This window comes from Staurois parvus, unplaced genomic scaffold (assembly GCF_062004578.1).
Source record: "Staurois parvus isolate SC_StPar_1 unplaced genomic scaffold, SC_StPar_1.0 ptg000750l, whole genome shotgun sequence".
NCBI lineage: Eukaryota > Metazoa > Chordata > Amphibia > Anura > Ranidae > Staurois > Staurois parvus.
This window is the reverse complement of record NW_028318546.1, coordinates 669531-683525: the sequence shown is the minus strand read 5'-3', so window position 1 is coordinate 683525 and position 13995 is coordinate 669531. Positions and strand designations below refer to the sequence as shown.

The following is a 13995-nucleotide window of genomic DNA, read 5'->3' as shown; positions in this document are numbered from 1 at the left end:
ATGTCGGACCAGAAGGCCTGGCTCGCATTCTCCACTCTGATTCATTGCAAATGTGTTCTGTCAGGTTGTGGTCAGTACTCTGTGCAGGCCAGTCAAGTTGCTCCACCCTAAACTTGCTCATCCATGTTTTATGGACCTTGCTTTGTGCACTGGTGCGCAGTCATGTTGGAACAGGAAGGGGCCATCCCCAAACTGTTCCCACAAAGTTGGGAGCATGAAATTGTCCAAAATGTCCTGGTATACTGATGCCTTAAGAGTTCCCTTCATTGGAACTAAGAGGCCAAGCCCGGAAAAACAACCCCACACCATAATCCCCCCTCCACCAAACTTTACACTTGGCACAATGCAGTCAAGCAAGTACCTTTCTCCTGGCAACCGTCAAACCCAAACACGTCCATCGGATTTCCAGAGAGAGAAGCATGGTTTGTCACTCCAGAGAACACGTCTCCAATGCTCTAGAGTCCAGTGCCAACGTGCTTTACACCACTGCATCCGACTCTTTGAATTGCATTTGGTGATGTAAGGCTTGGATGCAGCTGCTTGGCCTTGGAAACCCATTCCATGAAGCTCTCTATGCACTGTTGTGCTAATCTGAAGGCCACACGAAGTTTAGAGGTCTTTAGCTATTGACTCGGCAGACAGTTGGTGACTTCTGCGCACTGTGTGCTCCGGCATGCGCTGACCCTGCTCTGTCATTTTACGTGGCCTGTGGTTAGCAGTTGCTTCCACTTCCACCACTAACAGTTGACCGTGGAATATTTAGTAGCAAGTAACTTTCACAGATAGACTTATTGCACAGGTGGCAACCTATCATGGTACCACACTTGAATTCAGGGAACACCTGAGAGCAACCCATTCTTTCATAAATGTTTGTAGAAGCAGTCTGCATGCCTAGGTGCTTGATTTTATACACCTGTGGCCATCGAGGTGATTGGAACACCTGAATCCAATAATTTGGAGGGGTGTCCCAAAACATTTGGCAAATCGTGTAATTCCTCAACCAGTCTTTTGATCGTGTTTTGTACTTCCTTGAGACGGAAAGGAAGCATTCTAAGCCAATGCTGTGCACACTACTGTGAATCTAACAAATAAAGGTTGTCAGCTGGAACTGAGTGTAGAAATTCTTTTCCAGTAAACTGCTGCACTTTACAGTCACATCCTTTACCAAGCTTTGTTGCTTTGACTGGAGTGCATTAAAGTAGATTGTCTGGATTTGGCGAAGATTTTTGCTGGGTTTGTCTGCATTAGAAAACTGACTGAAGAGTATAACAAATACAAGTAGCCCACATGGAAGAAAAATATATTTTAAAAATATTCTTTCCAAATATATTGATATACTGTGTATTTGAAATACTACAGTATTGACTGTATTCAATATATTTCAAAATATATTTCAATACATATATGTATACTGCATGTTGAAATGCGTTATTTATATATTACAAAATATATGAAAAATATTTTTAAAAATATATATTTTTTAAATATATTCTTCAGATTTTTTTTAACATATATTTTACATATGTTTGTAAATGCATTCCAAGAATGTAGATTAAATGTATTTTTAAAGACATACAGTATATTTGAAAATGTGTTTTTAAAAATATTTTTCATAGGCAGTTCATGCATGTATTTAAGCTTCAAGCAGAACGTCACTCTCTCATTTAACATGAACTATTTTTATTCCTCATGCTTCAGTTATTTCCTGTTTTCCAGGTCAAGGCAAAATATGTCATACATTCCAGGAGTCTTTGGGAGGGAGGGAAGGAGAGAATTCCTCAGTTAAGCACACCTACCTGCATGCATGACTGAGCTAAGGGCAGGAAGTAAATGCTACATGAATCATCTTCCCTAACTCAAGATGGCCACAACTAGAAATGCTAGAGGGTGTTATTCAAAGTGATTTGATAACAAAATAAAGCTTGGAGACATGGACGGGTGGATGCGTTTGTTTTGAATATGAAAAATGAATTAAATAGCATTTTTTGGTTTGCGATGCTCAGATTCAGTGTAGTTCTGCTTTTACTGTTTGCATGCATATACACGGTAAATTAAATTACACACATTACAGTAGTAATTACAACTTCCTAAATGGCCTCTAGAAATAAAGTAGGCACAACTAAGGAAGTGCTAAAGTTTGAATATAAGAGTGCCCCCGAATGAAGGGCTAGCTACCTGCATGTTATTGCTAAGGTCAGCTTAGTAAGTTGTAATCACTGATATGCATATGTTAATTCATGAATAAATAAATTAAGAGCCTTAGTGTAAAAAAAAAAAAAAGGGATAAAATATTTGTTGTTGCTATGTGGCCATATAGTATACTATACACACACATACAACCAAGCACACGTGATTACCTGTAGTAATATTATCACCTATACTGGTATAATATATATAAGACAAGGAAATGAAGACTCAGTCAGACATATGGAATCTGCACAACAGGAAGGGAGAGACTTATTGCTGCAACATAAAGTCCCACAAAATTGCAGTTGTAATTGTTTTATCTTGTGCATGAAGATATTCTTAAACACATAGAACCCAAACATGGGATATTGGGGTGCCTTCTGCTGCAATACTGTCAAAAAGTCAGGAGAGAGCGGGAGACATAGACAACATGTTCTAAAACAATTGTAACATGATAATATTACCTCTTGAAAGAGCAATTTCCATATTGGAGTAATACCGACATCAATAATATTTGGCCCACAGATGAGCCTCCTAGAGATAAAGCACAGGGCAGTATTGTTTTCATAGGTTATCATGCAGTACGATTAAATGATAGCATTTGTTATTGGTAGCATTCTTTTTGGTGCAAAACAGACCAATAATATTTTGTGAATTGCTTGCTCTTTAAAATGTTTCTAATGTCAAGGGAAAGCTGAATGGCTTTTTAGAAAGTAAGTTACTTCTGAATTAACCTTGTGAGGTACATAAATGTAAAACTGCAACCTGCATTTAACAAATTTTTACAAGTCCTTCAAAACAGCTTCACTACCCATGCTGACACTGGCTGCCTTTGGGTAGATTGTTCTGAGATACTACAGCGCCTACCAGAAATTTAATTGAGGCAATGTGGGCATTAGCTATCTAGGGGTAAAACATCATGGGTTCTCATTATTACAAGCATTTTCTATAATGCCATAAAAACTTTATTTGATGGAACCCCTGGCTATAAATCAGTGGAGAATGGATAATAGGGTTTTGATAGAATACATAGCCAATAAATATACAGCATGTGCCAAGTATGGGAGAAGAAGATCACAAGTGAGCAATTGAGAAGGCTTTTCTTCAACTATGTAATTCATCACAACTTGTATGTTCTGCCAAGAGCTCCCCAAGTTTCTGTAGCACTCCTAGTAGCATCTTTAGGCCAGCCTTTTTGACCAATCGGACAAATTCAGTTTGCTGTATAGTTCATGTTCACAATTATGTTTTAGTCGGTTTCCCCTTCCTTTTCCCCTCCCTTAACCATCTTTGCTTCCCTCCATCCTTCTCTTCATCATTCTTCATAACGTATCCTCCTTTCCTTTTCTATAATGACTGCAAAAATCTTTTTTCAATTTTCTCCATGTTTTATAAACATAGAGTGACATCATATAAACACATTATAGTTCCCCTTTATAAATCCTTGTATGGTTAAATGTCTTTACCTAACATCCTGCTCCTCTTTGGCAAATCCACCTCCAAAATTTTCATGGATGGAGGAACAAGTGTAGTAATCTTCCAGGACTCTGAAAAAGAGGTCCAATTGTTATCTTGAGATATTGTGACATGCTATCCCAACAATAGGCTTTCACAGAAACTTACCCTGCTTTAGTAAACTGTTTTTCACCGGCATCCCATATGTAACGAATTTTCTGCACTTGTATATATCTAACCTACAAAAAACAAAGGCATACTTTAGAAGTTAAAATCAGATAACAATTTAATACGGCTCAATGGATTAATCATGCTGCAGCTTCTTCTGGCAATTTGTGTTGCAACACAGGTCTAATAGTGTATGAACTTTGCAGATGAGCGGCAGGGAGTCACAGCATTGGCCTGCCATATACAGTTTCCTAAAGAAAACCAAGGTCTTGGTTCCACTACATTCCCTTTTTATGTGGTTCTGAGGGAGTTGCCAGTTGTCTTGTGCCATTTACATTACCTATTGTGCTGCACTTAGATTGGCACTCCTGGTGTTCATATAAAATGTTACAGGTTCTACATTTTCCAGTGTTGTGTGTATGCTCTGATGCCTTGCCTTTTCTGAGACCTGAACCTATGGTCAACGAAAAGCACATTTTTACTGATTTTGTGTCATTTGCTATTTGTTGTTTTTTAATAAATGTACAATATCCACTACACTGAGATTGCACACTGTGCGGAGATTGCACTCTGGCAAAACGATCAACAATCAAGGACCAGGCTTTGCTGACAGTCAGAGATCTTAGAATTCTATGGTGAAATGTGTTACTAATATCAGCAATACAATACTGCATGTGGGTAGCCAGTTACCACCATAGAACAAAATCAATGCCTGTCGAGTTCACATAAAACCTACAATCAAAATGTGGATCAAACATACTCGTGATCACATAGCACAATAGTAACACATTAAAGGATAAGTTTGCCTTTCAAAACAGGTTATATCCATATTCAGGGTGTAACATGTTATGATGCAGCGGCTCCCGCTCCCCCGCTTTGACAGCTAATGGGGGATCTTCTCCCCTCTTGCTGTCAAATTTTAAAAAATGTGGCAGTGCAGTGCTCCACCCACCTGGCCTTGTCACTCATTTATGGTTTTCTGTGAATGGGAAACTACAAGTCCTGTCAGCCTTAGAGGTTGTCGGCTTGTAGTCCTCAGTGAACTACTATGCCGTTGTGAAGCTCCGTGGTAGTTCATTGAGTCTTCCTGTCAGTATATCTGCTTGCCCATACATCTCATACAGCTAAGCAGGTATCCTGACAGGTCTGCAGGAGACCTGCATGGCACCAGAGATCCGCTGATGGTTTACAGGTTCATGCAACAAAAAAATAATAAAATTCAAATTTTTTTTTTACCTGCAAAAAAAATGTGCAGTTATTTTTTTGTATAAAAGTGAGTTTATATTTTTAGTAATTTTTTTTTATTTTTTTGTGTAATAAAATAAGAGAATAGATGAACCTTCTATCCCTTAAAACAATGCAAACAGAGGCAATTATTTCACATAGAACAATATCAACATGTTTTGTCAGAATGACCCTGAGGGAGTCAAATTCTCTTTGCTGTACATTTGAACACTAGTTCCTATATTTTCATGTGGTTTAAAATTATTTACAAGTGGCTACATGCAAATCAAAGTTTCAGCACGGATCCTGACCATTCCTGGCACATTTAGACACAAGGCATTGGGACACACGTCTAGTTATACCTATTCATGTTTGTCCATTCCAATTCTAGCTACAAAACAAATATACAATCATTGCTAAATTTATTCAAGGAACATTGTCAAAATGTTTTCAGGGGTTCTCAGTTGAGAGTATTAGGTTTCACAGATGGTAGCTGTGCCTGTAAAATTTAGATATTTTTGACTAGGGTTTATGTCCTCATCTATACTGTAACCTGGATTAATCACAAAAAAATCCTTTGAAGAAGCCTTTCTGGGGGTCACTCTCCACAAATCCCAAGGGGATCAAGAAAACTATTGTTGCTTGGCACTCCTGTGACCCATACTCAGCTGACATCACAGAGCCGGTCCAGGCTCTGCAGGAATCCCAACAATAATCAGGATCTGCCCAGATGCCTGACTGCCAGCTGCCTCAGCCTCTCGGCGTGCTGTTGAGAGGCTGAGCCAGCCACTCCTGTCCCCTGCACAGCCCAGCATTCCAGTCTGACAGTCACTGCTCTGTGCTCAGAGTGGACCTGAGAAGTGAGCGAACAGTGGTCTTTGATCACTCAGTTCCCGTGTAAAGCCAGTGGGGGACAGATGTAGCATCAAAATGATGCTGCCTCCACAGAGGTGAGTATGCATGTTTGTTTTTTATTCCCATGTTTCTCTTTTAACTGGATCACAGTGAATGGTAAGGTGTCCAGCATTTGGAACACCTTACTGAAAAAAATTTAAGCCATTTGAGACCTGTGGATTTATTATATCTCACTTCCATGACCCATGCAAAGTTTCTAGTGTACCAAACCCCTTTACATCCCTTCCCATACCCCTCTATTACCCTTTCATTTGTTGTTTGTTGAACTTTATATTGATATGATAGCTGTGTCAAAGAGATACTTTGTGTTCAGGGGCTGAAGAAGCTGGTTATTTGGTCTCTCACTTGCTTTTGTAAAACAGAACATACATGCTTTTCTAGACTATCCATGTCACATTGTCAGTTAGTATTAGCACTGCCTATTCCCTGAATATGAAATAGTCTGGGTATCCCATAATGGGAATATTCTGGGAGTTTACTAAGGATAGCAAGTGCCAATACCTTGGTTACCTATTAGAATGCAAAAGACAGACCAAATGGTAATGCTAAAAACTGGTAATGTTGAGCTCATACAGCAAACAATCTAGCCTTGATTTTATGGAGAAATGGGAGCATGCAAATATGCGTGTTTGGTGTTCACAGAGGCTAGCAAGTTTCTTTCATGCTAGGAAGCTATAAAAGACCTGGCGGATTCCATGAAGAATGTTTGGAATCGAATTAAGCTATTTAAAGTTTAAGATCCAAGAAGAGGTGGATGCCACCTCTTTCGGGGCCAAGGGTTTCCAGCTGAACTATGTCCCTGGCTTGGGTCTGTCCTCTGGTAGCTGGATCCCTTGACATCAGTTTATTCAATTCGCCGAAGGTTTGACAAACTGACATTGCAGCTTGGACAGGTTGCATAGCAGAGCCCACTAGCAAAAACAATGTCTTGGAAAGGTTTTTGTAAAGGTATCCTTAAAGTGATTCTAAAGGCTAGGTGTTTTATACCTTAGTGAATTCACTGCAGTAAGCTAACAACAACCCACTACTTACCCCCCCCCCCCCCATCATACACTTGACTGAATCAAATCAGCACTGCCCATCTTCAGGCCTACTCTCCTCTCTTCCAGAACACACAGACAGCAGTGGGAGTCATTGGCTCCTGCTTCTGTCAGTCAAATCCTGTAAGGTGGGAGAGCAGCCAAGCCATGCTGTGTGTGTCTACGAATGCACGCATCCAAACTTGGGAGCACACCTGCATGGGTTTCCCCATAACACAGGTCTTGCTATTGGGGCACTCAGAAAAGAGGAGGGGTGGATAGGGCTGGCGGGCTACCATCAAAGAAGAGGTAAGAGACTGCCCTCTGCAATATCATTGCACAAAGAAGGTAAGTATATCATGTTTTTTTGATTTAAAAAAAATATATAGACTTTAATACCACTTTAAATAATGGTGCATTCTCAATAGGTAGGTTCAGTGTTCTACTGAGGTGGGATATCATTAGATCCCTTAAGGGAATATCCTACTTTAGTGCTGTGGTACAGAACTAGTAGATGCTACTAGCTGTTTTAATTTTAAGGAGATGAGCAACTGATCAATAAGAACCAATATGATATCCTTAGCCTGGGAGCCATGGCAGCTGCCTGTTAGACTCGGCATCAAACAGAGCCCCCACAACAGAAGGATCAGAATGCTGCAAGTATGTCAGACACAGACTCTTAAACAAAAAAAGTATATTTATAGTCTCTATAGTGCGGTTACAATTTGGCCTATAACCTCAGGCATAGCTGCTAAGTACTCCTCTCTGGATGAAGCAGAGAAGGGGGTCACACCTGATGGAGCAATGGAGGACAAGGAGGAACGTTTTGACTCAAGCAAGGTACAAAGGCTGTTGGCATCAAATCCCTGAGGAGAAACACTGCAGGCTGCCCTGGAATGGTTATTAGATTGAGGCAAGATCCAGCAGGACTACTCAATCTGCACTTGGAATCAAATATGCTGCACTACTTAACAGGCACAACTATTTGAAAATGCCAGTTAAAACCAGCGAAGAGCTGCTGATAAGAAATGACCAGGTCGCTGAACGTGGCAGTGAGGACTAACTAAGTCAGGACCGCATGTATCTTGCAAATAGAAAAAATGGTGGAAGGCAGCCACCTCATGCTGAAAAGGCAAAAACAGAGCATGGAGTGTGCGCACACTTCCCTCCAGTGATTCAGTACTTGTCCAGCATGTCAACCCTTTCTGTGGAAACCAATGGGGAAAAAGTGGGGCAATGACGACACTCAATGATTACAATAAATGTAGTAGTTGCTCAGCCCATATAACATACTCGGTGGGAGTCTTCAGAGACTAGGTCACACTAGATGCCATGCTATGGCTCTGAACCTTCAGGCAGCCCATACATTAAACACATTTTCAATCAGCTTTGAACGAAAAAAAAGAAAAAACCCTGATTCCCCCCCATCCATACATTCAAGGTGGATAGGTGAAAATCGCTTCCTCTGTGCTATTGTGTTCTGACAGTGGGGAGAGTCAGGAAGATGTGAGAGCCTGGTGTTCTTTTTTCCCCCCTAAGAGGGGTCTGCTGAATGTAACCTGGGCTGGAGTGGCAGATTCCATATTCCTGTAGAAACTACAGAGTGGTTTTATACTTAGCACAATTTGACTAATCATGTTCTGGGGGGTCACAATGGTTCTGGTAAACCTTTATGTGGATAAGGTGAAGTAGACATGCGGTGGACTAAACAAAGATTTATCCTTACGCACTGATGGCCACAGCTGCAAGGTTTGTTTTCACTAATGCATAAACTCTATACTTTTTAATTGACACTCTTATATGTATTTTGAGTGACACTATGGGGGTTATTTGCTAAAACTGGAGAGTGCAAAATCTGGTGTAGTTCTGCATAGAAACCAGTTAGTTTCCAGGTTTTTTTGTCAAAGTTTAAAGTGTTACTAAACCCACACCAGTAAAATCAGTCTGTAAATGCAGTAAAGCATGCTTGTTAAACTCACTGTGGAACCTAAGAGGTTAATTCTCCGCATTGTGTAAAAAGGCAATTTGATCCTGTCTTCTCTGATCCTCCCCTTCTTCCATAGTCCCCAATCTATCTGCTGGTAGTACAGAGCCCTAGAAGGCACTCTGCACCTGCTCCGTTTGGTGTGTATTGCTAGAGAGGTTTTTCTTGGGGGGAGGGAGCATATGATTGGCACAGGGCCAATCAGCACTGTCCAAACAGAGGGTCAGGAGTTATGCAGCCTCATAGGACAGTCAGAGGAGAATGAAAACTCCTCCTGCAAGCTTTAACCAGTGCTTGGCTGGACACTAATAGAAGTCACAAGACTGCTATATACTGCTGATGAGAAAGTATTTAGCAGTTTATATTTACTAAAATAATTGCATTTCCATGTTCTGTGTACTGTGGGACTCCGGATATAGTCAATACAGGGTCCTGGGTTTAGGAACACTTTAACACCCCGGTCACATCGGGTGTGACTTGGTATGCGATTTGCAAATCGGATGCTAAGTCGCACCCTATTGTCCGCAATTAGAGCGGTCATATCGGTGTTGTTTCCGACTTGGTTGGAGCCGCACCAATTTCTAAAGTAGTGCATGCACTACTTTTGGTGTGATTTACATAGACATCTATGTCAGATGCCTTGCAAATCGCACCTCAAATCAGCAAGTCACCCGACTTTGCAATCGACTTTTCACTGTAAATCGCACGATTTCAAAATTGATTTCAAAATTGGCTTTGATGTGATGTAACTGAACAAGCTGAAGTTAAAAGCTGATTGACTACCATGCTGCACCAGATTCTGAGTGCTCCAGTTTTAGAAAATCTCCCCCTCTATTGGCACATTTATAATTTGTTCACTATATATTTTTGGAAATATTATTGATGACGACGACAACATTTTATTGCATGATGATATAAGATTAAGCTCGGCACGCTTTTCTTATAACTAAATATTTATATGCACTAAATTATTTTCCTTTGTTAAATTCTTCTCAATAGCACATTCATGTTCAAGCCTCACAGACACTCAATATAGGCTAGTACACAAGATCAGAAAATCATACAAACAATTACCACTTTCGAAGCGATCGTACAATAATCTGATTGTTGATTCATCCAAAATTATTAGAAGGGACAAGCATGGAAATTACCGTGCAATACCAATTTTGTTTAATCCGTACAGTTTTAATCCGAAAATACAATACAAATACATTACATCATTTTTTAATTTTTATTCTGTCGTAACTTTAGTAACTTCTTTACTTTCGATAGAAGACTAGCATGCAAAAACAAAAAAAAAACAAAAAAAAAAACGGACGATCATTAATTCGATATTCTCAATGTGTGTATGTCACTTTAGGAAAAATGATAAAATTGTACATGTTAGACAACCATCCTCACTTTTTTTACTTTTCCAAACGTCCACATTACAGTACCTCTACTCTTCTTTAACAATCAATAGGATTGAGTGCTATGCCCAGAACTCTTTAATAAAGATATTGAGACGTACTGTTGACTTGGTTTTCCCTTAAAACAACAAACTATAGATAACTCTAAACAGATATCTCCCTCACATCCCTGATTTGGGTGACACCTTGATACATACCACACCCATGCAATGAACCACTTCTTTTTCTATATTCCTTACTGCATATGTGGTATGCTTTGAATGATACCCTCAAGATTTCTTCATATGTCAGTTCAAGGACTCCTATAATGGGCAAGACAGAGTTTCCACCTGGCCTCAACTGCACTGAATTTTTTCTTAGAAGATTCACTGCCCTGTCCTTCAAGCCCCTTTTCCTGCTGGCCCTAAACCACTAGTAGAATTGTCCCTTGATTGACTGGCTCATCCAGGTTGTTGGCTGCATTACCTACATTTACAAAACTTCTACAACCACTTTAAACAGCAATAATCCTTGTACACAGCTCACATTCCCTTTGAATCCATGCTCTTACAATACACGGACACATCAGACACGATCTCAGAATTTTACAACATTCTATTAATGCGTGCATTTCTTCACTGCAGGCAGAGAGGGAGTTGAGACATTCCCTTTCAGACAAAAACTGTAATAAATCCTTTCTCCTAAGTTAGAAAACTATTATATCTAGCACAGCCCAGGAGCAAAATTTTAAACTCCGAATTTCTGCTGGAGATATTATCTATCTGGAGGGCATGCCAACCTATATATACCTACTGGAAGACCATTTTTCAAAGTGTATACACATCAATTAGGCATGTCCCACCAACCTCAGCTGAAACTGCGCTGATCTCAACCAATTGTTGGTGGTGCATGACCCCCTTTACCTTTTTTGATTGCCAAGATAGATCCAGTATCACAGTATGATTACAGCTTAGCTTCGAATGATAACTTTGTTGCAACCCTGAACTTTGATCCTACAGCTCAAGTAAGTTTGCCATTGGACCGTCTATGTTTAAACAGATTGTAAAAAAAAAAAATAATACTGATTATACTTGACTAATCTTGTATTTAACAAAACTTTAAATTAAAATGTATTATTAAAAAAACACATTTTAAAAAAACTTACATGGTGACCTGGAACTATCACCGATTTCTTAATGACTGAATCCTCATCTTGTGCACTGGCAAATAAAGACTTGTTCTGAAATTCTGATAACTTGATTGACAGCACTTTCTTCCATGTGTGCTGTTTGAAGGCATCCTAGAAAGAAATAGAACAGCTGATTGCACTGTAAACAGTAAACATGGTAACAAATATGAGAGTTAATTATAAAATCCAGTAAAGGGCTTCTATTTCAACTTACTGTGGTTCTAAGTAGAACAACATCGGCTTCTTGGAGGGAACATGGAATGCAGTTGGCCCATACATACCACTCTGGTTTCCAGTAGAATATAAGAAAAAGAAATCCAAGTGTGCATATGTATCCAAAAATGCACAATGCTTTTCGACAAGTGCTAGTGCGGTAACCAAAAATGTCCTTTTGGAGTAAAAAAAAGAAGAATTCAAACGTTACTTAATTTAACTAAAATATTACTTATCACAGCACATAAGTTATACGCAAAGTGATATACAGTATTTTAAAATGATATGCAGATCAGTCCAGGACGTTGGAATAAAGAGGATTGCAGATCTTGCAGTGCATATGATGTATAAAGGCTTTGGGGCACATTCACCGATGGTAAATCAATCATTGTCATTTTAAAACACATGCAGCTGAAAATTTTCACTTGTAGTAAATGTTTGGCAAGTTTCACATTCATTGCTTTAAAAATGTATGCCTCTTTTTTGTCATCACTATTAGGAGTACTACTTTCAACCTTTTATAGGCAATAAAAATATACTATATAGTAACGTGTTCTTTGCAAAAGAGTAAAAGTAACTACATTTTTCTCTGGTTTTCTCTCTCACAAAATAATATAGTGGTAGGGTAATTTGTTCTGCCTAAATTGCCACAAGTGACACCAAATGGAAACACAGTGGTTAGTGGTTTACACTCATGCGTTGTACTTCAGGCACAGTTGAAATATACGTATTGTAACATTTTTACTTCAAATCAAAAACTGCTGCGCTGTCGTGTTGACATAACCAATAATAGATGATATATAAACACAGTGCTTAATGTATAAAATACAAATAAAAAGGACAATCACCACTATTTAAGTGAGCTCAATAAACACTTCAGTGAAGAAAATGCCTGGAAGTAGTCTCCAAATATATGTGCAGATAGTGCCCATTAATCTTTCAAATCTCATGAAGTGCCAACACAAGCTCCCTACACCTACACATACAGCCTCTTAACCCAGACTGGGATGACCCCAGATTATAAGTGGTCAGACAAGCACAGGGCTGCATGGATCTGTAGAAAATGGATCATCAATCATGGGAATGACATGAAGCACCACAGCTGAGGACTTCAAAGCACCATTCTCTAGCTCGTTCAGAGTGATAGGATGTTGGAAGAGAAAGGCACCACCCTGAAGCAGGAAACCTGGGGCAGCGGTCATGGCACCAGCAACCATTGACCATAGCACAGTTTGTGTGGTGTACATTCTTCATCCCACAGGAAACCACACCTACTGTAAAAGGACCGGTTTTCTATGTTTGTTCTTCAGGCCAGAAGTTCCCAATCCTTCCTTGTGTCATACAGCTATGACAACTTTTAAATGTTTCTTAGGAGGAGGAGTCATGGCTGACTGCAAGGTTTTTGAACAATGTAAGAGTGTTAACATTTTTACTTGGCAAAGAATTTAAATTTCTGTTCATACAATTCTGAGATTTTCACAGGACTGCCAGACAGAAGATTTAGGTTTAAGATCTGACTTTTTCGCAATACAGCTAGATCTTCTTTCTGACACAGCCTGTGACTGGCCAGTGAAGAAGCAGCACACTGATGAGCTCACCCCTCTGCTCTAAGTTCTTTCCTCTTGTCAGCATGTTTATTATCAGCACATGTGCATGTAAGCCGTGTACCGGGGTGGGCTCCCCAGGATACAGTGAAGTCACGAACGAGGAAAGCAACCCCAACACCAGCTTTTGCCACAACAGAATTTTACTTAGATGTGGCAAATAAACACAACCACAAATGCTGAGGACATACAATAAATTTACATACACCCAGCCCAAAGGCTGAGACCCTTGTGCTGCACAGCACAGCACCTTCTGATGGATGAAGGTAGAAGGTGTAGTAATTTACCTACTGGTGGGCACAACTAAGCTGCCACACCTTACCTGTTATTACCCTAAAAGAGCAGGAATCAGTGTATGGGTGTATGGTATGGGCTAGCCTGCGGTGCAGCACAACAGCTTACGATCTTACACAAATCTACAGTATTCTTCCTCCCATAACTGGTCCTGTAGCACTTGCCTGAGTATTCCTTCTGAGCAAAACGCCAGTCTGACTTGAGTTTGTGTGATGTTATCAGCTCTCCAATGTGAAATGTCACTTTAAGTTACGGAGTCCTTCCAATGATCAGTAATAACACTTGTGGCCTGACACAAACAGAGACGCTAACTAACTAATTAAAGGCCTGGACTCAGTTTCTAGGCGCCAACACT

General features: G+C 39.8%; 1 protein-coding gene across 1 annotated transcript in view; it reads right to left on the bottom strand.

Annotated features, from left to right (window-relative positions):
* LOC149445010 (putative cation-transporting ATPase 13A4) overlaps positions 1-13995 on the bottom strand; it is a 116326-nt gene that overhangs the window by 83624 nt on the left and 18707 nt on the right. Inside the window, exons 2-6 of the mRNA XM_089654305.1 lie at positions 11744-11917; positions 11506-11640; positions 3811-3881; positions 3654-3734; positions 2652-2721 (exon numbers count right to left, since the gene is read on the bottom strand). Of these exons, the coding sequence (XP_089510431.1) occupies positions 2652-2721; positions 3654-3734; positions 3811-3881; positions 11506-11640; positions 11744-11917 (531 nt within the window). The remainder of the gene's footprint in view (positions 1-2651; positions 2722-3653; positions 3735-3810; positions 3882-11505; positions 11641-11743; positions 11918-13995) is intronic.